At 40.5% G+C, this 24,249-nt stretch overlaps 1 protein-coding gene across 6 annotated transcripts in view; it reads right to left on the bottom strand.

The window, feature by feature from the left end:
• Window positions 1–640: 640 nt before the first annotated feature.
• Window positions 641–24,249, bottom strand: part of LNX2 (ligand of numb-protein X 2) — a 59,110-nt gene continuing 35,501 nt past the window's right edge. For all 6 annotated transcript variants that reach the window (XM_064409136.1, XM_064409132.1, XM_064409138.1 and 3 more), the window contains 8 exons: window positions 18,824–19,062; window positions 17,583–17,782; window positions 13,654–14,025; window positions 12,010–12,156; window positions 9,635–9,812; window positions 7,691–7,922; window positions 5,814–5,972; window positions 641–3,011 (listed from right to left, as the gene is read on the bottom strand). In XM_064409136.1, the coding sequence (XP_064265206.1) occupies window positions 2,876–3,011; window positions 5,814–5,972; window positions 7,691–7,922; window positions 9,635–9,812; window positions 12,010–12,156; window positions 13,654–14,025; window positions 17,583–17,782; window positions 18,824–19,062 (1,663 nt within the window). In that variant the 3' untranslated portion in view covers window positions 641–2,875. The remainder of the gene's footprint in view (window positions 3,012–5,813; window positions 5,973–7,690; window positions 7,923–9,634; window positions 9,813–12,009; window positions 12,157–13,653; window positions 14,026–17,582; window positions 17,783–18,823; window positions 19,063–24,249) is intronic.

The following is a 24,249-nucleotide window of genomic DNA, read 5'->3' as shown; positions in this document are numbered from 1 at the left end:
TCTGATGGTCTGGCTCCCACCTTACAACAAATACCAGACCTCATAACCTACTGGCAGACGTGGCAGGTTTCTTCTGCATTTCTGTACATAGGCACGGTTCTCTTTTAAAGGAACTCAACTATTCCTAACTACTGCAAGGAGCAGCAACACAGTCTGGGCAATTTTATTGCTAATCACTGAGAAATTGTTTTTAGACTCATTCTAGCATTGCAGACATCTAAGGATAGAGCATCCTTGCCTGCAGGAGATGGAAATGGGAACTGATAACCAGGAGACTCAAGTTTCAGCTGTAAAACTAATGTTTCCAGCAAGACTGTCTCCTTGCATCAAGTCTCTGCTGTGAAAACATCCTCCAGCTGATCAGTACCAGCTGGCTTGGACGGGGAAAGAGGAAACACTACTTGTGGCAAAGTACCATAAAGCACAGATCTTACTCCACTTTAGAAACACTTCTCCCTGCTGGGATTAATGGTTAAACAGCTGGTATGTCACCCTGGCTGGACGAGCATACCCTCAGACCCTTATGGCATATTTATTAACTGTAATTTATGATAAATCACAGGAGAAAAAAATTATCTTTAAACCAAGTCTGCACCAAGATCCCAATATCTTCTGCAAAGAGTGAGACGACACTTTTGAGTTATTACAATGTGCAGAATGAACTTTTATTTTCATTCATCCTTCATTAATACCATACAATTAGATAGCAATATCTGGAAAAAAAGAATATTGAAATAATTTAAAACAGAAGGCACAGAAAACCAAACCCAACTATGCTGCTACAAGAGAAAGGGGAAAAATGATTCAGGAAGTAAATTTATTCTGAAGTTTTATCGCTCAGATATTCTGATCAAAAGTTACAGCACACAGAAACAAAACTGCACAAGCTAACCCATGCTTTTGTTACATTTAACATATAAAAGGAAAAAAAAATCTAAAAATATTTTTTTCAGGATTTTGAATGTAAAGTGTAATTTTTAAAATAAAAACCACTAAATCTAGTATATATGTCAAAAACTTCCCTAAAGCCTACACACTAAGATGTACTTCACAAAAAAGTTTGCATTAAGGGCAAAGCATACAGTTAAACACCACCTGGGGATGGGAGAAAACTGGTTCTTCTATCAGAGTATCAAATAAATTTGGTGTTTGCTTCAGAAACAAGGATTCTCACTACAGTAATATACTGGAGAGGACATTCTTTTCTATTTTAATATTATGAAATTAAACCAATAGTATACATTACAGAGAGGAATAAAACCATCCATATGAGATTTTAATTTTTTTATCTTTTTTTTTTCAGCAAAAGAGTAACTTTATTTCTTTTGAAAACAAAGCTACTGGAATTAATGACATGCGATAATATGCCCCGATATTACACCAGCTAAATTTGAAAATAAAGTTCATGCTTCACAATTGAAATATGCTGTGACTCTCAAATACATTCTCTGGTAGTTAATAATACAATACAGAGGTCATTCATAAAATCAGTTCAGGTTGGGAACCTGGTTTATAAATGAAGCTCTTTTCAAATATTGAGAACACTGACAACACACAGGGTTAGCTCCAGGTCAGCACATTTCTTTCTGTGCTCCACCCCCCTCTTCTTAAACAAGTGGGTGCTTAGCCTGCAAATATCATGGAAAGGCAAAGTCTAGAATTTACAGGTTGGTTTGTAAAAATATTAAATACAATCCAAGACAAACAGTATTACTGACAGCTTAATAGCAGGTGCTCTCTAAAGAAAAAAAAAAATATCCTGAAATGCACAAGAGCTCTTTTCAGCATTTGATATCAAGGCATTTGCACATTTGTCAGGAAGTGACATTAAGAGTGAACTTTGCAGCTTACTTTGCAGTTGGACTTGAAATCAAAGAGCTTTCCTTCTAGCCTGCTCACCTGTAAACCATAACATATGGTTTCTTAATATCTTGCTTCTTTCCCTGGAAATAATTCTCTCATTTCGAAAGTACGAGTCAAAGTATTGTTTCCACGCTTGAATAAAGAGAGCTGACAACTACAATAGAAACGGTAAAAATGATCCTCATAAAAATGTTCATCAAAATTCTCTGACATAGCAAAACATTCATTTGTAAAGTAAAATCTAATACTGCAAGCCATTCACTCAAAGGCGACCTTGGGCACATGAATCCTTGCCAGCATTGCAACGGGAATTACTTCCGTATTTCTTGTATAGGGTACAAACTCTGTAATATATTAAAGTTTCCTAACAAAGAGTCCAATTATTGCACTTTATAAAAATTCTAGTAATATCAGGCTTTTTTCCTACTTTTCTATGAACACTGATGCCCTGTAAGAAAAATTTGGGGGACCTAGTAATTTGTGATGAGTAAGATGGAATATTTGAATCAGTCCAAAATATGGGATCTAACTGGAAAGCTTTACGAAATGAAGAGATGTAACCTTTGGAAACAGGTTTTGGTTCACAGCAGCAGACAGATGTGTCATTCTGGTACTGACACAAGTTCTCTTTGCCAGGAAGAGAGGGCACATGAATGTTACATTAATATATCACAACACAACTTGAGGACTTTACAGAGAAACCCAAAGAACCATCGAGTTCTTCTGCAGACCCTACAAGCCTGATGAGTAAAGCTCAATGACAGCCACAGTGGAGTGGGGGTTTCTGCGTGAGCTCAAATATTTGTGTCAGCAATAGACATAGCAAACAGAAATAGCTATTTCAGGATGGCAGAATAGGTAGAGTAAGTCTGAGAGGCCTCTAAAAAAGGAACATACAGCAGTTTTGGCCCTGCTTTTAACCAGCTGTATCAATAAGGAAAAAAAGATAGAGGAGATTTTTGTGCCAGCTGTCTAGAAAAAGATGCTGCTTGAACCCAAGTGATTCACAACTCTATATGAGGCTTCCAGGCCAGCAAATCACGGTTAAAGTCACTTTGTTCCTCTGCTCCTTCAGCATGGGAACGAGTGCAGAATGGCTCATTCCAACCGTGGATAGTCCGTTTACAGCAACAATCATATCACCACACCTGGAAAACACAAGAAGAAAAAGGAACACATTATGAGTCCTGCTCTGCAGTAATTAGCACACACCAACAAACAGCACTTCACTGCTGGGGTGGTAGGAGGTAGGTACTTTCCTCCTTCACATCAGGCTGGAAAGTGTTGCTAAAATTCCCAAAGCAGTTCAATTTGAAGTCTGTCCTACTACTGAAAGATGCCCCTGCCCATTGCAGGAGTGTTGGACTAGGTAACTTTTTAAAGGTCCCTTCCAACTTCCAACTATTCTAGGATTAATCTGAAATTCATCTGGGAAATTCCCAAATCATTCTATTTCCATTCTAATACCAAGATAGTTCTGCATTAAGAGCTGACCTGTACAGAAAATGAGAAGAGACATTTGGGAAGACCTAATGGAGTCAAGAGAAGATGAGATAGCATGTGCATGACAGAAGCATTTCTGTTTGTTTGTGTGGATTATAACACATTTACACCAAACATGCCTTTGCTGTAGGAGGTGTAAGTAAAGATATTATGGTTACCAACCAACCACATTCCAACTAAGAACCTTGTTTTCAGTGGCTTATGATTTTGTCAAATATAACCATTTGGCTTGAAATGTCCCTCAACAGATGGTTCAATTGCAGCATCTCTGCATTTTGGATTAGGTAACAGAATTTGTGAGGGTGCCATTTGCTGGCCCTGAGAAAACTGACCTCAAAGGGTTAAATTCTGGTTTTTAAAACCTCAAGAGACTCTTCAAAAATGCACCTAATTTCTTTCTGTATTGAGCATGTTCCTTCTCTAGACACCTCTACTTTGCCAGCTGAGCGTGTGACATTCCCCAGAGTAGTCAAATGTGACCTGGAGATCAAACAGGACTTTTCCTGAAACTGATCCTCTCAAGTATTGAAGGCACCAGAATGGGTGGCAAAAAGATGCTCTCCTGAGCTTACCCAAGGGCAGAGCAGAGGAAAAGGGAGCAGTTACCAACACCAGCCAAATGTGCACTCAGAAGTCCTTCTCTGCCTGAGCCAAGGAATCCCATCACCCAAACCGAAGTGCTACAGTTCACTGAATGACATCTCACTCCCACAGCCTTTCCCAGGAAGCCATTTTGCTTTCTATAAAATCACACCAGACACATCACGTAAGCAGAAAACTCTCTAAACTATTGAACTGTGAAGTTATTTATTCCCTTCCTCTCCAGCCTAACATTTACATAATTTAAACAAAACAGAACAGCTTTAGAAGAGACCTGCCCCACAATAACTCAAGGTGCAGGTACTAAGGGGCTCTCCCTTCTAGATGGCCCATTTCTAAGTCTATATTGTCAGTGGAACAGTACATTTGAAAAGAGAGTACTACATCACATGAGCATATTTTCCATAGGTTACAAGGAGGTAAATGTGACCATGATGATTCTTCCACTCTTCTTAGGAATGATGCTTGAATTTCCATTTGTGTAAAGATTTCTAGTTATTAAGTCCCTAATCTGAAATTATTTGAGTTGAACTGGGATGTTTAATTTAATCTAAACTGTTCCACAGTTAAAAAAAAAAAAGTAATTTTATGTTCAGCCAAGTTATTTTTTCATTTATTTATTTAGTCACTGAACTGAAAAATCAATTACTGTCAAGGCTCTAGGCATAAGTACATTTTTTTCTTAAGTACAAAAATCTGCATGTAAAAATCATGCCACAAAACTTCAAGTTGTATATTCTTGACTACCACCTTCAGAAAAAATCAAGTTTATGAACAAGAGAACCCTTAATGGGAATTTTAAGTCCTGGTTCTGAACTAAACCTACACGAGGCCAAGATGCATATCTGGATACTAAACCTGGGGGCTGCATCCAAATGTAACGTGCAAGTAAAATATATTCTTTAAGGTCAGAAGGGACCTCAGGAGCTCTGTAGCCCAACTTTCTACTACAAGCAAGGTCAGCTGTAAGCTCTGACCAGGACTCTCAGGGCTCTACCCAGTAGTCACAGAAACCTCCAAGGGCAGAGACCATGCAGTTCATGCCTGACCATCCTCATGGGGAAATAGCTTCTCCTCATTGCCAGTCTCAAGCTCTTTAGTTCAATTTGTGCCTGTTGTCACTCATCCTCTCACCCTGCACCACTGGGCTCTGTCTCCTTGACAATGTCCAGGTAAGTACTGGAATGGGCTGCTGGCTGCCCCTGAAGCCTTCTCCTTGTGGGGCAAGCGCTCCAGCTCCACCATCTCAGGAGCTTCTGCTGAACTTGCTTCATTTATCAGTGACTTTCCTGCCAACTGACGAGAGGGTAATGCCATGGGGACTTGGGTCCTTAACCATCTTTTCAGAAATCTATCATCTACTTTCCTGCCCTTCTATTAAAGCAGCAGCACCCATCTTCAGTATCAGTTTCCATTGGCTTCAGAAGACTATGTGAAAGCATAAAGCAGTTTTGTCCACTTTGCAGAAGTGAAGCTCTAACTTTTAGCTGTTTTATAGGAAGACAAAAACTAGCTATTTCTGCACATATACAGTGCACATTGTCTCTTGGCCTAAAGTGGAGTTCAACAGAGAGAACAGCAAACGACATCAGCAGCACAGCTGGGGAAGATCACAGGAGATGCCATCTCCTCAGAGATGCCCCTTCCCCAACAGAAACACCCTGTTACTTCCCTGCATCCCACTCACCAGGGAGGCAAAGCACTACAGGGCTGCATGGTCCAGCAGCCCAAGATGCTACAGTGCATTTCCTTAAGCAATTAGCTGCACATAACTATTTAAAAGTGGTTCATTGTTGCTGGTTTTTATTACTGTTTTCATTATTTCTCCCATTGTTACTTTGGCTTACTTCAATCTCCCATCAAAGTAGGCAGGAGTTCCAAGAACAATGGTTTTGATGAAGAAAGGCTGGTTTGTGTGGTTCTCCTCGTAGCCACCGACGATGCTGAAGCCCCAGCTCCCTAAATTGCTCCGCCGCAGCACCACGTCATGGCAGCTATGCAGGCAGCTGGGGATGGAAGCACAGGACAGCAAGAGAAAAAGCCATGTATGGTTTTACAGTAGGCACAACATCTGCTATCGCATCATTACCTCTGTGCTAAGTGTGGTACAGAAGGGGAGGGATGGTGATTAGACCTCTGTTCCCAAAGTGATTTTGCAATATTCAAGCCAATTACCAAAAAATCCCACAATCCTGAGACAGAAAAGTGTTTTAAAAGAAGTAATGCAGTGCTAGAATAATTACTTAAACACAGTTAACTCTGCAAACTGACAGTAACAGAACTGCATTTTAGGGATTCCACAGGTGGCAACAATGTGGGTGGAAAATCAATACCTGATGTGTTCAGTTTGCAAGTCAAAAATGCAGAGCATTTGTCTTCCACCCCCAACCAATTTAAGCTTTTACTACTTTAAGTAAAAATTAAAAATCCATGCACAATCTTCATTACCTCTGTACTGATTCATCACCAGTAATGCAAATATAAATGACTAACCATTTTATTACACAGAATGCAAATAATTCAGATCACACTTCACTAGCTATATCAGCCTTAGTGAAAATTAATTCTTGCCAGTGAAGTTGGCAATAACTGTAATTTAAAAAATAAACAGACACAGAAATTAACTTTTCAGTAAAAAGATACCAAGTTCGTTACAGTTGTTTGGCACTGCTTTAAAGCACAATGCATAGCATAATGTTAGGAGCCACACATGAGCATCTGTAGCATGAAAGAAATAAACCACTAGGTAGGAAATAAACTGCTGCTAAAGCACAAAAAGGAAGTATATTTACCAAAACCGAGAGCCATTTATTGAGATTACTCATTAATACTTAATTAGAAGATAAATTAATTGACAGTTAAACTCAGAAAAGTGAAACCTCTGGAGGGCCAATGCATGGCTGTGTTATCTTCAGCTGCATTCTGCTCCCAAGTCTGTCTGGTTCGTGTTGTGATTTTACAGTTTAAGTACAGATCTGGTAAATCCATCAGAGGGAAAGGAATTAACCTGCATGCCCTAACTGAAGTTAACAACTCTACTAGCTGCAGTAGGAGCTCTCTTCTTGCCAGAATGAGATTATAGCTGCAGCCTCGAGAGAGTGAGGAGTACAAATGAAGTGATGTCCAGCAGATTGCAGAGTAGTTAAGGGGAGGGAGCTTGCTGCAAATCTCTGAGAGTTTTTGTGTTTGGCACAGATGGTAGTGGATTCTTGAAAAAAAACCAATGTGAGCCTATAGTTACATGGCTACAGTCTTGGCACAGGACATGTCAAGAGTCTGTCAGAATGGCCAAAATCTGATGCAATATTCTGAAGTCAAGTATTTGGCCTCATGAATTTAGGTAGCGGATTAGCAAAGAGACAGATGGATATATCCTTGGTGGTTTTATTAGAAATTGTTCGGGTTTTAGATATTCTATAGAAAGTTACAGTACAATAAAACAATAAAAAAAGATTAATTGTGTCTGAACAGAAGACTCCACATGGGTAGTTACCATGGTTTGTGACGGGATAAATCCAGTCTATTCATCTTCAAGTTTCCTAAGGACACATTGCTCCTGCTCACAGCCCACTTCCTAAGCACACTGCCAACTGAACACAGCTGAGATGGCCAGGCAGAAATAAGGGCAGATGTGCTGCAACTATGCAGGCCTCTGCTTCTTTATGTCTCTTGCAGGAATTAGCTTGAAACAGCTGAGTAAGTACTTAATCGATGAATTCCGTACCTTGGCAGTCCCAGCCACATGACCCACGACGGTGACCAGCTGGCATCGTATTCATTTTCACTGATGGTACTCAATTGCTCCTCATCAGCCTGGGGCTGTTCCTCTACAATCTGGACTTCCAGGGCTTTCAGGGCAACTACTGAAGAGGCAGCGCTAGCCTTCAGCATGGCCACGGCCTCGCTGTGACTCAGGTTGGTGAGGTCAATCCCGTTGATGTTCAGCAGCACATCACCTGCACAAAGCCATGAGGGATTGCACATCAGTCTGACTCTCCTGCCCACCACAGCACCTCCCACGCCAGGCTTTCATTCCATACTGCAGTCTTTGCACCTGAGACAGTCTGAACTAACAGACTAATAGTTCTGAAGCCTTTATATTGTCAGTTTGAAACTTTAATGTACTGAGCTTGTATCAAGTTGAATCAGTGCAATTTATTTCCACATACACACCAAATACTGTGACTCCTATGTATAATGCCCTGAAAATCAGAAATAAAAATTACTTAAGTACTTCACCAGCTTGGCTGCAACTGCTACTGCAGATGTCATAACACAACTGTTTTCAGATGAGGATCTTGGGTTCACCCTAACTTTAAAAGTGAAGGAAGAATAATGGCAGGAACAATGCAGGCACCTCAAGGTAACTAATTATTGTAGACAGGTGAGGTTCCACAGAGTGCTTTAATTCATCTGGTTTTAATAACTTGTTACTTGGGAGAAGGAAATGGAATTCAAAAACTACTGGAAAGTTTGGTACAAAACTCAGTTAAATCAAAGAAAGACAAGAAGCATCTCTACAAAGCTAATCTGGAAAGAGTCAAAGCCAGAAAAAGATTTCCACAATTTTAGTTTTACATTTTTTAAAAAGGCCCAGGAGGAAAACAAGAATGTCATTTACCATCCAGTGGCAGACTCCTTTTTCACACAATGTCTCACCAATGAAAGTCAGAAAAACCAGAGCAAAAGTGCAAACACCTGGGTCACATTTGGTATGAGACTCAGTTTTTGAAAGGATTTTCCTCCCAGTAGCTTCTGTGGCTACTTTAATGTTACACAATGAAAGAACAATAGTGATTGTTCTATCAAGTGTGTTTTCCATAGTAGTACAGAAAAAGAAAGCATACCTGCTGGTGTGTGGGTGTAAATCTCCCCTTCTCAGAAGCATAGAAGGATGCTCCTACACTGTTCTCTTAAATGTACAATCTGTGAAGTTTTTTCCCTAAATTTCTTTCCTGAAACATTCTGTAATTCTGTGAACTGTGAATCACAGAGATTCCATAGGCAGTCTCTGATTCACATATGACATAATACATTTTAATCATCAAATGCTTTGCTATCAATTATGCAGGACTGCCTTCACCTATGCTGAGCCTAACCTCTGCCTCCTCATTCTCTTTAACAAAGCCAGGGAACGAGGACAGGTGTTGCAGCACCCCCAAATACCAGCAAACTCATGATGTCCCAGAGGATAAGAAAGCTTTTGGGAACCAGGATTACACTGATGGAGTTTTTGGGGCAAATTTTGTGTGGGTGAGCTGTGGCCTGTCATCAGAGCTCCTCTGCTGTTCAGATATTAATACCAGGGAACAGAGATTCCTTGGACAGAGATGTGGTACAACCCACTAAATCAAATATGAAAACAGGATGTGTCTGCATCACAGCAGACCCTCAGCTCAGGGGACTACCATCAGCTTTAAAGAATTTAACCATACATTTCCTGATCTTATCCACTTCCCCTGCTATCACGCTGTAAACATCCCCTTCCCATAAAAGGTGAAAGTGCAACACTAAATACTGTCTTTCCATTATTAAATCATGAAGAAAAGCATCCATAAGCATTTTCCTACATCTGAGAGAAGATTTTTTGACAGCACCTGATTCCAGAGAACACAGTGATCAAAAAGCAACCAGAGGTAGCCATGCCACCAGGGAAGCCAAACCCCACCTCGTTTAATCCTGCCGTCTCTTGCCAAGCACCCGTGAGGCTGCACACTTGTCACAAAGATGGGCAGCTCGCCACTTTTGCTGCCTCTGCCTCCTGCCACTGTCATTCCCAGAGATTCATGCGGCTCTTTTTTCACAGTAATGTGCTTTTCTTGGCATGTAACACACTGGGAGAGATCCTGTTTAATAAAGATAAATAACATTGTTAAAACTAAGGAAAAAAAACCAAGCAAACCAAAACTGAAAACCAGAACAAACCAACTAAATACACCCCAAAGCCACACTGTGCCACTTTAACAGAACGGTTTAAAAGGACTAAGTAGCAGAAACCAGCTTTGGCTGGATTTCTTCTAGGTCAAATCCCTGCCCCCTCCAAAAAAAAAAAAACCCAAATCACCAACCAAAACCCCCCCAGATGTAGATACTTAAACACAGATAAAAAGCCTATCTTGAAATCTCACTCTAGTTTTTCTTTACATCCTGCACTGGGAGAGGCTAAATTTTAGGACTGCACTACAAAACCATATGGTCAAAAGTCTGGAGACAAACCAGATAAGAATCTTTTAAGGTCTTGGTGAACATCAGCATTACTTCATTTGTCAGTAGAATATGTCCCAGAACTACAAAGAAGCTCCCAAGAAATGAAAACATGTGCTTTCATGATGACAGTAAGAGACTCTTTAAAGCCCTTATACATCATGTTCCCTTCTGCAGCTGTTATGTAGAACCTCCCAGAGCACAAACTAAGGCCAATTGATGCTAATGGCTTGTAATGGGTACCTTGGGCAGCCTCCCTAATAATTATAATGAACACTCAAGCTTGAAACAAGAAGAGATCCTATATTAAATTTTCCAACAACTGAATGATGGAGTTCAGCCTGTATTTAGTTCTGCTCAATAAAAGAAGATCTAAATCTAAATCAAAGTAAATTTTATTTGCTGAAGCCTTTCCCTCAGGTTATTAAGTAAAAGACTCAAATCACTGCACATACACCTGTAGTAGCATCTTAAATTGACAGAATACTTGCAAGGAATCCAAAATAATGAAAGAAATAACCTGGGATATTCTTCAAAAAAATATATGTATGTATTCTCCTGCCTTCTCTTGGAAAATGACAATGTTGCCTTCTCTGACCTCCAGTGCCATGTGCTCCTGACTGGCTCTGCTCCTCACATACACATTAATCATGGAAGTAGCTATATGTAAACACACTGCAGCTTATAAAGACAGTCCATTTCTAGGGCTTCAGGCTTCAGGACTGGCTGCTGCCACACAATCATATAAACATACTTTAAGCCACAAGGCTTCAAAGCCAACTGCAGGTTAATGAGAGAAAGATAAATGACACAAAATATGAGAAATGTTCACTTGCTGTCACATGGGACTTCCAATTTTAAAATAGCCCACAGATAGCATTGATCCAGGAGGGAAATCCACTCATCCAACTTTGGATCAACTGTGGTAAGAGCACAGCTCATGCTGGCACATGCAAACTTGCCTCAAGCTCTGACATCAACAAACTAATCACTGCGTGGTATGGCCCAGTGCTGTAGCCATGGTATTCAGGAGCCTCATCTTTATCCCTCAGGAGGAAAACAACCTTCCTAGAGCCTCATTTATTCTCTTCTGAAATGATCCCCACTTTTAAAGAAAATACAATCAACGCATGTTAGCTATCCCAACAGAAGTACATGATGCTAAATAGTAAAGCAAATAGAGTGGACAGATGGAAAGGTGGATTTGTTGACATAGTCAACATCACAATTATTTCACAAAGTCAACTTCTTAAGAGTGAGAAGTTGCATTTTTCTAATTACAAGGACATCTCAAGCACAGGCTCTATTTTATCATGTCTTCCAAATAATACTGGCTTCGTGAAAGTCTCTTCATTTTGCCTTTCTCTCTTCTTGAGACTCAACAGCCTTGCAGCCAGGACTGTTGACTCATGAAGGAGATGACACATCCCTCCAACATGCTCTTTATATGCTGGATGGTGGGCACCTCACGTCTTTCCTGGCTGCAGCCAGCACAGAGCAACAAAAAGTGCAACAGTCTTGAATGACAGCCCTTCCATGCAGAGGTACCAGCCACTGTCTTAGACATGGTCTAAGAACCACAGCTGTATGAACTCACAGAACTTGCTTCTTTCACTGTAGTCAGCAAATCCAAAAACACACTGAAAACCTGTTGTGTATCTTTTTTTCCTACTGTTCCTACTCCACACATGATGCAGGACTTGAGAACGTGGAAGTCATCATCATTTTTAAATTAATTTGATGAAAAAAAAAATATAACCCTTTCTTGTAGCTTCGCCTTGCTACACACACCAGCACATGAGTAAACGAGTATTTTTTCCTTTCAGGAGAAGCACCAACCTTATGGGAGTTAGGTCTGCTGTGAAACAGCTGCTGGGACTGGTGTTGGTGTGAGCTGCTGTTGTGAGTCCCGGTGTCTCGGATAATGCTGACTGTCTGTGACTTCAGGGGTCTAGAGATGATCAAGTTCACTCTCTCCCCGCTCGCCTGTTGAATACATTAGGTCATCAACCGTCATCAAGTTTGATAGATATTGATTATTAGAAAGGGAGGAAAACATGACAGAATGTGAAACAAGACAACAGCAGACCTTGTTTTCCAGTTCCTTTTTAGACTGCGCACCTTTACTTGCTTCTTTTTGCAATTCCGCCCAAAATGGAGGGGAAATTAACATTCCTCCTTCACCTCTGATGTTACCTTTACATCAGCTAAAAATCCTTTGTCAAAAGGACCATTTCTCACTTTGTGTTACAAAGCTCCAAACATTAAAATTCACCCCATTCCATTTGCAGCCTCTGTGAACTCTAGCAACACATAGCAATAAATAGAAGAAATGCCTATGTGATAGCTCAAGATCTGCAGCTTTTGATCAAAAGCTCTGAACATCTCTGATACTTCCCAAAGATGCTCATAAGAAAGATGTAACGCATGAGCGTACCATAATATTCTGGATTTTGGGGAACCCTGGGAGACCCAGCTATAAGACATTAATAAAACATCAACTCATTTTATTGCTGCAAAGCCACACCTCAAAAGGTAAAAGTTACCCAGTGCTAAATTCCAATCACATTGGGAAACTGAAATTATAACTCCCAAGTTTGTTGTTATTTTAATTTCATTGCAAGGAAAACTCTTGAAATGATTCCTGAAACAAGAATTTACTACTCATTTGTATCAGACTTTTCTATGTGGTGCTTTAAGCAAAGATGACTGCACTAGAGTGCAGGAACATACCACTGGTATATTCCAACCTTCCTAAAAACAAAGCTATTTTCACCAACCTCCCATCAGCAGGAAGTACCAAAGTGCTGCATCTGTTTCCTTACAGACTGGGAGAAAAGCATGGAGTAAAGGTTTTCCTGTGGGGACATAGATGGGTCATATGTCATACTGCAACAAGCTGTGGGTAGTATTTGTGTCCAGGACATAACCGGAGACTGGAAATAGCCCTTTTCTGAACACTCAAAAAATTATTTGTACCATGTAGGACTCATGGAAAATCTCTATTTGACTTCCCAGCTGCTACCTGTTGACTCTGACATCTGACAAATTACTTTCTTGTTTTAATTCAATTCCATGCACAGGCAAATCAATAAAAAATAAAGCCCACTTTTATAGAGCTTACTGAGAGATTAAAATACAATACATACATAAATAGAATAATAATAATAATAATCCTCTTTTTTTTCTTCTTCCCTGCTAAGCAGTATGCTACAATAGGCTACCCTCCTTGCTTCATGAGCTGTCTTCTAACCTTCAGGCTGCTTTCCAGGGAAGACTAACGGATTTTTCACTTCTGAGGAGGTGAAGTTCATATGGTAAGCGCCAAAGCAGATCCTGTTCTTCACTATTATTTTCAAAACATAAACCACTGCAAATTACATTGACACAGGCTTTTAGGCTGTGTCACACAAGCTGTTCTGTCTGGAAACAGACTCTAGAAATAAAGCCGAGCTCAGGGCTCAGGTGGGGAAAGCGAATTACCTGGATAACCTGAGCAGCAAGCTCCGGTGTGCCGTGCTTCAAGTCGTGCCCGTTAATGGCCAGCACGCGGTCGTTACTGCACAGCCTGCCGTCCTGAGCGGCCAAGCCCCCTTCCAGGAGGTCGAGGATGAAAACCCCCGGCTCGTCCGTTCTGCGCACCAGCTTGATGCCGAGCTGCTCGCTGGAGTCGCGCTTGTGCAGGGTCACCTGGAAGCTGTCCTCGCGCGCGGAGCCCGGCGCCTCGGCGTGGCTGTGCGTGCGGCTGCCGAAGCGCCGCTCCCGCAGCACCGTCAGCTGCAGCACCGAGCACGGCTGCGACAGCACCGCTCGAGCGTGGTTGTGGGACACGTTGCTTATGTCAAAGCTGTTGACCTGCAAACGACAGTGAAAGAAGTCACAATGATGGTTTTTTGTGTGTTTAGTTGAGTCCTTTCCAAAGTAAATTCACTTGCTGCAAAATCAGCCTTGGAGCATCCTACATGTCTGACTTTACTAGGCTTCCTCTCTCGTCCTTCCATTCTTTCTTGCAAACTCGCACCAGATGTTCAAGCTACAAACTTATTTTTAGGTTGGAAAAGATCCTCAACATCATCAAGTCCAAGTGTTAACTCAGCACTGCCAACTCCACCGCTAAACCCTGTCTCCAAGTTCCACATCTATCCGTCTTTTAAACATCTCCAGGGATGGTGAATCCACCACTTCCCTGGGCAGCCTGTTCCAGTGCTTAACAACCCTTTTGAGAAGGAATTTTTCCTAATATCCAATCTAAGCTTCCCCTAGCAATATTTTAGGCCTTTTCCCACAAAGATGACAACATGTCCCCAAAAGTGAACACCTTCTGTCATCACAGGCCAAGGTTTTTGCTCTCCTTGTCTCCTATACTTGTCTTCCTTAGATCTTTACATTGTTTGTTCTCCAGGACAAGAACATGGCATATGCTTTCAGTGTCAAGCCCAGCACGACTTAAAACTGCAAAATAATAGCTGTAAGAATAAGGCATCCAAATCTCCGAAGCAAACTTGTGTCTTACAATATGCAGTACTTCCATTATGTGAAAAAACATTTTAAAAAACTGATGTCAAGAATAATGAAATTGGTTCCTTAAGACAGCAGAAAAAAGGTAATCATACTAATTCTAAAGTCTTAGCATGAACTTAGATTTTCCACAGATTTCAAGTAGGCCAGAGCTTTAGACTTATAACATGTACCACCCAAAATTCAGTTGTAAATGAAAAACACATTAAAATTTCTCTACCTAAAACTAAGAATTGTGTTTGTTATACAGCTCACTGATACAAAGATCAGTAATCTTCAGTCATTTCTTGCATGGTAAAAATAAGAACTGACAGTACAATGAGATTTGGTAGAAAAGAGAAGTATGACAAAAATTAAGCATGAAAGCTGTGTTTGCCTTGCTCTGTAAGAAAGGATTCAAAGTTAACATTAGAATTTCATCCTTAGCCTTGGTGGAGGAACCCCTGCCCCACAATATCAGCAGACAGAAACTCACACCGAATGATCTATACTGATTGATGTGCCTTACCTAAGCCTTTCAATAGTCCCCATTGCAACCTAAGTAAATAAAACCAAACATGCAGCTTCTCATCACCTAATAGCAATATTAAAATTATAAAAATATAGAAATTGATCCATGTACAACAGCTACCACATTCACATCACACATCTGAGCTGAGGGGCTCCCAGAAGTCTGTGCCGAGCCACTTGGCTGTGGTGGTTTCTGATGGTGAAGGAGGACTGCACCCTCCCTGAGACACCTCCAGCCCAAAACCCAGCACAAAGCCACTGCTGCTGGCAGCACCATGAGCTCAGACAGAGCCACGGTGGTGTCCTGCTCTGCTACTGCCCTGAGACAGGCTGTAACCTTGGGCAGAGGGAAAGGAGGCATAGCTAGGAGAAATAACACTTAGAGCTGCCTCCCACAAACACCACTAGGGCCCATCCATCAGAGCCCTTAAATTAAATCAATTTTTATTTTAACTGTAGCTAGCTAAAGTAAATACATAAAATATGTGAGCACTCAAAGGGCACAGAAGAATATATGCAATAAAATGCAATTTTTCTTTCTATAAGGCAGTTTAAAATTTCAGAACAAAACAGCCATAGCTCTTCTTGGGGAAAGGGATTCTCATTAGGACTTGCTTCACATGAATTACTGTCACAGTCCAGCACAAAAAAGACACAATTTGTAGAGCACTTTGAAATTGTTAGGCACCTATCTGCACCTTGCAGACAACACAAGCTTTTATGTAGCTGTTACTAAATGCTGTTCCCACAGCTCTTAAAAGGGTAATACTTCTTGTTTGACTGGGCAAGAAAATGCTGAGTTTCATCTCACAGTCCTTTCTGGCTCTTTCTTTTAGACCTTTCCAGCTCATAAAAGCCCTGGAAGACATTTTCAGAAATACCCAACTAAAGTGTGCATGCTGAGCTGCACCTAAGTGCACCTAATTACAGACGGCAGAGATTGAACCTGATCATTTTAACACAACAGCCCAGCATCTGCACAGGCAAATTCAAAGAAATAAAGATATTCTGTCTCCCCTCAAATTTAGGTTTTACCTTCTGTACCTCTCCCTTGGCATGAGAGAAGGACTCTCATGAACACTCACTTAGCATCTGACAGCCCCACTGCCAGGCTGTTGGGAGGGAAGACTCACTGCAGCTAGTAAATTCCTATTTACAGTCAATTCACTGCCATTTATGGCTTTGGAAAGTGTAACTGACACCTGCCCAAACAGCAGGAATTTCCAAAGCTTCACTGGAACTCAAGCTCCCTATTCTGTCAAACAAGTAAAGCCCTTAGTACAAAAATAAATGAGGCAGCATTCAATCAGTGTCTGCAATTACTTGTTGAAAAGGAAACATCTTGGAAACCTCTTGGGTTGTTTTCTTGGCCAGCCACCATGCTTACACTCCAAAAGCAGAAAAAGGCACATTTCTCAAAAGGGACTTTATTTTCTGAAGTGCAAACTAATTTTATTCCAAGGGTAACTACTGTATTTAAGCTACTTCTATCAGCTTGATTTCAAAACAGTGAAATGAAGAAGGCTTACAACTACATTTGGGCTGATCTTAGGCTGCCAGATCAAAAGCAAACATTCCTACTGAAGGAACTTTGAATTGATGATAATGTATTTATTTCAGGTGGAATGATTAAAAATAGAAGCTGGGTGACTGTTCTGTTTATGTAGCACTCAGTTACTTTACTTTAGTGTCGTATAAATGACACCTTCCCCTAATATAAAAACTTAAACTTCAAAATTAATAGAATTTGGGCTTTTTCTATTGCCTGTGGTTAATTACTTAAAACCAAAACAAAAATACACACTCAACCAAAACGAACTTACAGTTTATTTTTTTTTCTTTAAATGCTTACAACATCTTGCTTTAAATCCTTCCATTGAAGCCTATCAGTGAGTCTTTTATACATATTGAAAGATGCTGGTCAACTGCCTCAGCTTTTGGAAGACAACAGTGAAGTCATATTAAAATAACAGTTTGGATGAAGCCAGCCTTACAATCCACAAATTGCTTCTTACATAGGACAAGTTACGCCAACTTGCTAGCCAGAAATAACCTTGGGCTCTTTTGGAATGCATGAGTAAAGTTGAAATAAGGACCAAGTCCCACAGCATTTAAAAACAGAAAAATAAACTGTTGACAACAGATGCTAGGGAGGAAAGATAATTCCAGGGACTGGTCCGACAAACAACATAAAGCATGATAGCCAAAAGTGCTAGAACAACAGGCTCTGCTCTGAATATTAATTTGCTTTCCAACTGATAATTGCAAAGCTAACATTGACACAACATAGTCTGACAAGGAAAATCTTCCATCTCATTTTAACAACAATTCTGCAAGGAGTGAACAGAAAGCAAGCAGACAGAATACGTAATTAGGTTCCATACTTGAAGTATTTGGTCTCCAGCAAGAAGTCTTCCATCTCTGGCAATGATCCCATCTCGATAAACCTCTTGAATGACAATGTTGATCAAAGGTGTTTCATTGCCACCCACTATGCTAATTCCTAATTCAATATAAGGATTGGACCGATGAATTTCAATAGTAGTGATCTCTCCTTCAGGCAAGGTAGGTGGCTGTTGATTTGCTGCCAATTATTTTTAAAAAGAAAGACAATTAGTATCTTTTCTACTTCATTCACTTCCAATAAAATAAATCACCAAAAAGATAATGTACACAGGCCACAAAGCAGCAGTTTAACAAAAAAATCAAACCAGTGCAAATGGATCAGTTCCACTACTTGTTGGAACCCCTAGCTTGTTAGAAAGCAGCTAATGACTTAGTAGCATCCATGCTTCCTGAAATGGGGTCATTTGGATTGGAATAGGATACTCTGAACCCTTTGGATCCCATCCTTTATAATCAATTTCATATCCTTCACTCGGTCATCTGGGGATTTGCATTTGAGGATGATGATAAAAAATGTATTTTAGGGGTTATCCCACGATAACTTCTTTGTCTTGCAATTGCATGAGGAGCTGCTATTGAGTTACTGGGTCAACTGAAGGCGCCCATTTCTTGGGAGCAAACATGGAGACAACTAAAGAGGAAAAAGGAGAATGCTAAAGGATGGCAAACATAGAGGAGAAGGAAGGGGACAGGGCCACCATCCTCTGTGGTAAGGCTCAGCACTTCCCCTGTAAAATCCCAGATGCTGAACGTGTTACTGCTCATTCGGTGCAGATGAGCGCAGGAGTAACTCAGCTGCCTTTTTGCTTGAGCACAACAGCACTCTGTGTGAGAAGGCTGCTGATCCAGTTGGGGCAAAAACAAATCTCATATTAGAAAACAACTTTCTTAATTTTACAGAAACTACACTCCTTCCATTTCACTTGTGAGGCCAGTCCCACTAGGAGATTGACATAAACTACTGCACTGTGACACAATAAATGATGATACAGCACCACAGTAGCTGGCACACACTCAGAGATATTTCTTTCCTTCCTGTGACTTTATCTCAGTTGTAAACTTGCACATAATCAAAACGCACTAATATTTCTCCAGAAATTGCAAAAGAAAAGAGCCAAAGATGAAGATGCACATTCACAGTTGGTAAGAGACAAGCTCTGACACCACAAATGTTTCCACATCTGATAAAAGAGACTTGAGAAGATAAGTGATGACATACTGTCTGCTACCGTGTTCTCCTCAAAAGGTGGATTGTCGATGCCGGGCTCGTCTGTCCACGTGGGCAGGGCGGGCGAGGTAAAGCTTGGCTCAGCTGGCACTATTCCCTGATCAGGGTCTGGAGATAAACTGCTGGGCTGCTCCGGCCCGCCCAGACCACTCTCGCCCTCTGCTTCTGCTTGCAGCTTGCTCGTTTTCCTTCTCTCCAGAGCAATTCTCCGATGAGAAGCCCCAGGACACCTGTAAAGACAACACTGATATCATGCTTCAAGCCTGCACCCCTGTTTGGAGCACAAAATGCCCAAGTATTTCTTCGAGTTAAATCAGTCTTCTTCAAAACCATAGCTTTAAACACAGCATTAAAAAAATACTAAAGACACTGAATTTTAAGGCCAAAATATGTTTTAGTGGACAAAACTCCAATACTGCTTTCTTCACAAAACTTCTACTAGGTAGTTTTTTGGCCATGAACTCAAGGTGCTGTAACACCTTCTGAATGTGGACTTATTTTGTTATCACAGAATGGTTTGTGTTGGAAAGGGCCTTAAAGATCATCTAGTTCCAACTCCTCTGCCATGGACAGGGACACCTTCCACTAGAAAGTGGATTCTGTAGATATCAGTTTCTGGAAGATAATCTGCTGGAAAGAGGGTCAAAAAAATCCTCATAAAAGAAGCCCTGTTCCAAGACACAACTGGAGACCTACTGAATTTCCTTTCACCTTCATAAGCCAAAAGAAGTAAGCATTATATTTTCCTGAGCTTATTCAAAGGAGGAAAGAGATTAACATTGTCCCTATATTGCAATCTAAGTGTTGAAATACCGAAATAAAACTCTACTTCTCTATGAGTCTGTATGAGAGGTTTAGCAAAAGTAACAGCTCTGTTAATCACTTGTCTCTTGGGCCAATAAGGTGTTCTCATCCCCCTCCTGTCTCCTGTTTTTTCTTTCTGACTTCATATAGGAGGTGCAATTTTTGTTTCCCTTATGCAAGAGTATTTGATGTTTTTCATTACAAAATCAGTTTCCATTATTCTTACTGCAGTATTTATTTTTGCTTATGTTTAAAAGCCTACAATAGTTCATTGCAACAAAAGGGCCGCAATATTGCAAATTTATGGAAAGCCTTCATTTATCAAATCGTCTTGCACTTATGTGCACATAAGTAGACATGGACATCAATCTTACATCTGCCTCTGTGACAGTTTTGCCATTGTCTGATAAATCACTTCTTACAGCATTTGAAGTCCTTAAAGTTCCTGCTTCTGAAACTGCTGACCACCCCAAAACGCTCATACTGTAGCAGAAAAAAAGGAACCACATTCATGAAAGGATTCAGTGTTTGGCAACTTGGCAGATTGTTATAACAAAAGAAAAAATTATTTATTCTTGCAAGAGAAGAAATGTGTTAACAGAGTAGAAGACAGCAGAAGCCTAATGACATCCATCCTAACTTATTAAAGCATGTTTTGAGAATCACAATTCTGTTCTGACATTCTGTAAAAGGGATTTGGTAATTATATGGTTAGACTGTTTCAGCATGGATTTTGAAGATTACCTGCTAACAAAGTTTTCAGATTCAAAGAATGTTGATAAAGCTTTTGTGACCCCCAGCCATGTTATACATACATCACATTATATATATACATATATATGAAAATACTTTTTTTTAATTATATACATAGAATGATAGAGTGGCTGTGGTTGGAAGGGATCTTAGAGATCATCTAGTTTAAACCCCCATGCCATGGGCAGGGAACACCTTGTACTAGACCAGGTTGCTCAGGACCCCATCCTGCCTGGCCTTGAACACTTTCAGTGATGGGGCATCCACAGCTTTTCCAGGAAACTTCTCCCAGTGTCTCACCACCCTTACGGCACAGAATTTCATCCTAGTGTTTAACCTAAATCTACCCTTTTTCTGTTTAAAGCCATTCCCCTTAACCTATCACTACATGCCCTAACAAAAAAAAATCCCTCTCCAGCTCTTTTAGATACTGAAAGGTATCTAAAGGCTATAAGGCCTCCCCAGTGGAGTTCTCCATGTGTTCTCCCCTTGTGTTCTCCATGTCTAGAAGAGTAGAAAAAGCTAACCCAAATATGCTCTGAAATACGCATAAAAACATACATTAGAGACAGTTCATATTATGACATGATGCATTTCAGAAATAACTCCTTGGGGCTTTTCCCAAAGCAACTGCTGGTCATTTTGTTCTTCAAAGTTAAGAAAGGGTAAGCAGGAAAGATGAAAATTATTTGAAAGGTTTTGCTTTGTGAAAACGTTTCTCTTATTTTAATGATGGAACATAACCCTATTTCTTGGCTTTGCCCAGACAGTATTTATTACAGAAAACCACTGGTATAGTGGGACAGATCAACCAATATATCTGTCTGGTGGCCAGAGACACACAATTACATGTGAAAATCAGCAGGAAATTTCTATCATTGATCATTTCACAATGCAAGCCTCAAAACAGCCCAAGGGACCAAGAAAAGGAAAGATGTTATCACTTCCCTCAGTATTTCTAGCACATGTTAACTTGATGGGTTAGGCTCATGGTCCCTCAAATCTTAATGCTGGCAACAGGGGGGTGGAAAAAAAAGGAACAATCTCCAACATCACTCACTTCTGCAGCAACACAGCAAGGGGTAAATGCTCTCGCAGAGAAAACCTTTTGTCTGCTGGGAGCTCTGACAGACATGCTCTCCCACACTGACTCACCAGAATTTAGGACAAAACCACCCCAAGCTTCATGTCCTTGCTGTCCCCGAACTGCTGTGCTATAGAAGTGGCAATTTCTCAGCAAAGAGGTAAATGAACAGCTCAAAACCAACACTGTCAAGAGAGCCATGCTTCAATCCCTCTGAGCCTGATGGCAGAGTCCAGCCTTCCTGGATACTTCTGTGAGCCACACACTTCCTTAGGTACCTCCTACAAACCACTGCACTGCTGTTCACTCTGACTCAGCCATCTCACAAGGCCTGAGGAGCCCAAAGGACCTGCTCGAGGTGGAAAAGCACACCTTAGAGTTTTGGGGTTTTTTAAGCTGTGTCAAACCAGGACAGTACAAAACTCATCCCTGGAAGTGTCCTATTTCTGTCAAAGCCTCCTAAAGCACAGCCAGGCCCTCCTCCACCCTCCCTCACACAGCACATTCTCCCATCATTACCTGGCAGCTGATGAAAGTCGTCACACAAAATATAAATAGATTTGAGGTTTATTTTGGCCAATGATGCTTAATTATCATTTCAAAAGCTAGTACCAAGAAATCAAAACAGGCTCCTGAGCACACCTACTCAGTTCAGTGGAATCCCATTTGTGCAGCACTGTATGAGGCAAAAAAGAGCAAAACCCCAGATTCTTCCCCAAATTAACCAGTAATTGTAATGGACTCTGAATTTCAGTCTAGTACAGTGCGACTGCATTGCCAGGAAAGCAGCAGTCTAGTGGAGATATTAATTCATGGGATGCCAGTTCCTAGGTCTTTAAATACAGCATGCCACCTACCAAGCAGCAAAGCCCTGTATTGGTATTCAAGCACATCTATACGGAGATTTTTTTCTTTCCATTTGCAACATAAAAAGATTTTTGTTGGCAGTAAGAATGTATTATTCACAAGCAGCAAAACCATACAGCAGTTGTGACAGTTAAGTTCCAATGAATCTCCAGAGATGCACACTTTCACTAACACCAAATATCGGGGATAAGAGCATTTTGGACTAAACCTCGTAACACCTTACGGACACAGATGGCCATCTTGTGATCAAAATAAGCTTTGGAGATTGGATTCCTTTACTCATAAAAACATTCTCATAAAACAAATTGCATAAATGAGGGTTGAATTCAAACTTAGAGAAATGGTATTTCATACCTACCTATAAAGCCAGAATATCTTGTCTAGGAGCAAGAACAAAGGCAGGCCTGTTTTAAAAATTTTTAGAAATTCTTTAATTTCTTTCATGAATCAAGATGCTCAAGAGTAAGATTCCAACTCAAACTGTTCTATGGTAGTAAAACTACCCAGCTAAAGCAACAGAGTGATGTTACTTAACGGGAAGATTGAAGGGCAGCTATTCTAGGGATGTGAAATTAGCTTCTGCTTATATTCAGCTTCTTCCTCTACCGTCTTCAGCACCAGCTTCTGCTCAGTTCTGGATGGTGATAAAGTATAGCTTTTACCTTCAATTTCTCTTAATTCATATCAGACAGAGGAGAAAAATGGGTCTTTTTGTTTGGTGGGTTTTTGTTGTATTTTTTTTACAGCCAAGTCTGCTGGATTTCTCATTTAAAAGCTGACTTCTTGGAACACTAGCAGCAATCCCTCTCTGCTGATAAAAAGAGCTTTCATACAAAATTAAGATGTAGTTTACAGGGTATTTCTGCAGAATAACAGCAGGAGCTTGAAAAGCACATTTGCTCACTGACTACTGAAAAGAAAGAATTCATTGTAACCTACGCCATCAGCTTCTGCCCAGTCTAGTGGTTTGATAAAAGCAAACACACTAAATAACCTCAAACCAGTTGCATTAAATCATTTTCCAAGCAGGAGCTGTATTTAAGCAAAGCAGCAACCCAAGTGCCTTTGCTATTGCTCATAAAACTTTCCCAGCAAAGTGACCTTAAGCAGTAATTCTGGCAAGATTTACAGCTGCAATTCAAAGTAAAACCTGGTGCAGCTTTGGAAAGTTAAGAGTCTGTGTCTGGGTCTTGGTTTCTCTTTTGACATGGGGAAAAAAAAAAAAAAAGGAAAAAAAAAAGAAAGTGGGGAAAATGAGGCATCAGGAGTTATCTAGGTTTTGGGAATCAGAGAAGACTAAGGAAAAATAAGAGTGGTTTTGTTGCATACTTCTCTCTCCCACCTAACAGAAGCTTACAAGGAGTCAACAACCACAGAGAGATTGTTTACCTTCCCAGCAATGGGTAGAGTCCATAAAGCATGTAAAAATTATGAATCTGTTGCCTATCCACTTATTCAAAAGAGGGTTAAATCCCATAGATCCTCTTCACTTCTGATGCTCCAAAGTGCCAGGCAGGGACAGTGCCTGCAGCTAACATGGGAGAGGATGGGAAGAACAGGGCTCACCAGTACTGTCATAAGGCCAAAACAACTGGGATTGCCATGATTTTGAATGATGAAGTTCTGTATCTTGACAACTTGTCTTCCCATGCATTTTGTTACTCTAAATCCATATATTAAGCATGCTGAGCAACACCCAGTGAATAGCTCAACTGTTTCTTCAATTCCAAAAAATGCAATCCTATATAAAGGTCAAATGTAATCTGACATAATATTATCTGCAACGTTAGCCAGCTGGAAAAATGTCTCCATCCAAATTGGTAACTTGAGCTACCATAGGGAAATACTGGAGGTGACAGCTAAAGCCCAACTAAAAAGCAATAAACACAATACTCAATTCTCTCATTAT

This window comes from Passer domesticus, chromosome 2, assembly GCF_036417665.1.
Source record: "Passer domesticus isolate bPasDom1 chromosome 2, bPasDom1.hap1, whole genome shotgun sequence".
Lineage (NCBI taxonomy): Eukaryota > Metazoa > Chordata > Aves > Passeriformes > Passeridae > Passer > Passer domesticus.
The sequence above is the reverse complement of the archived record's forward strand: the minus strand, read 5'-3'. Positions and strand labels throughout refer to the sequence as shown.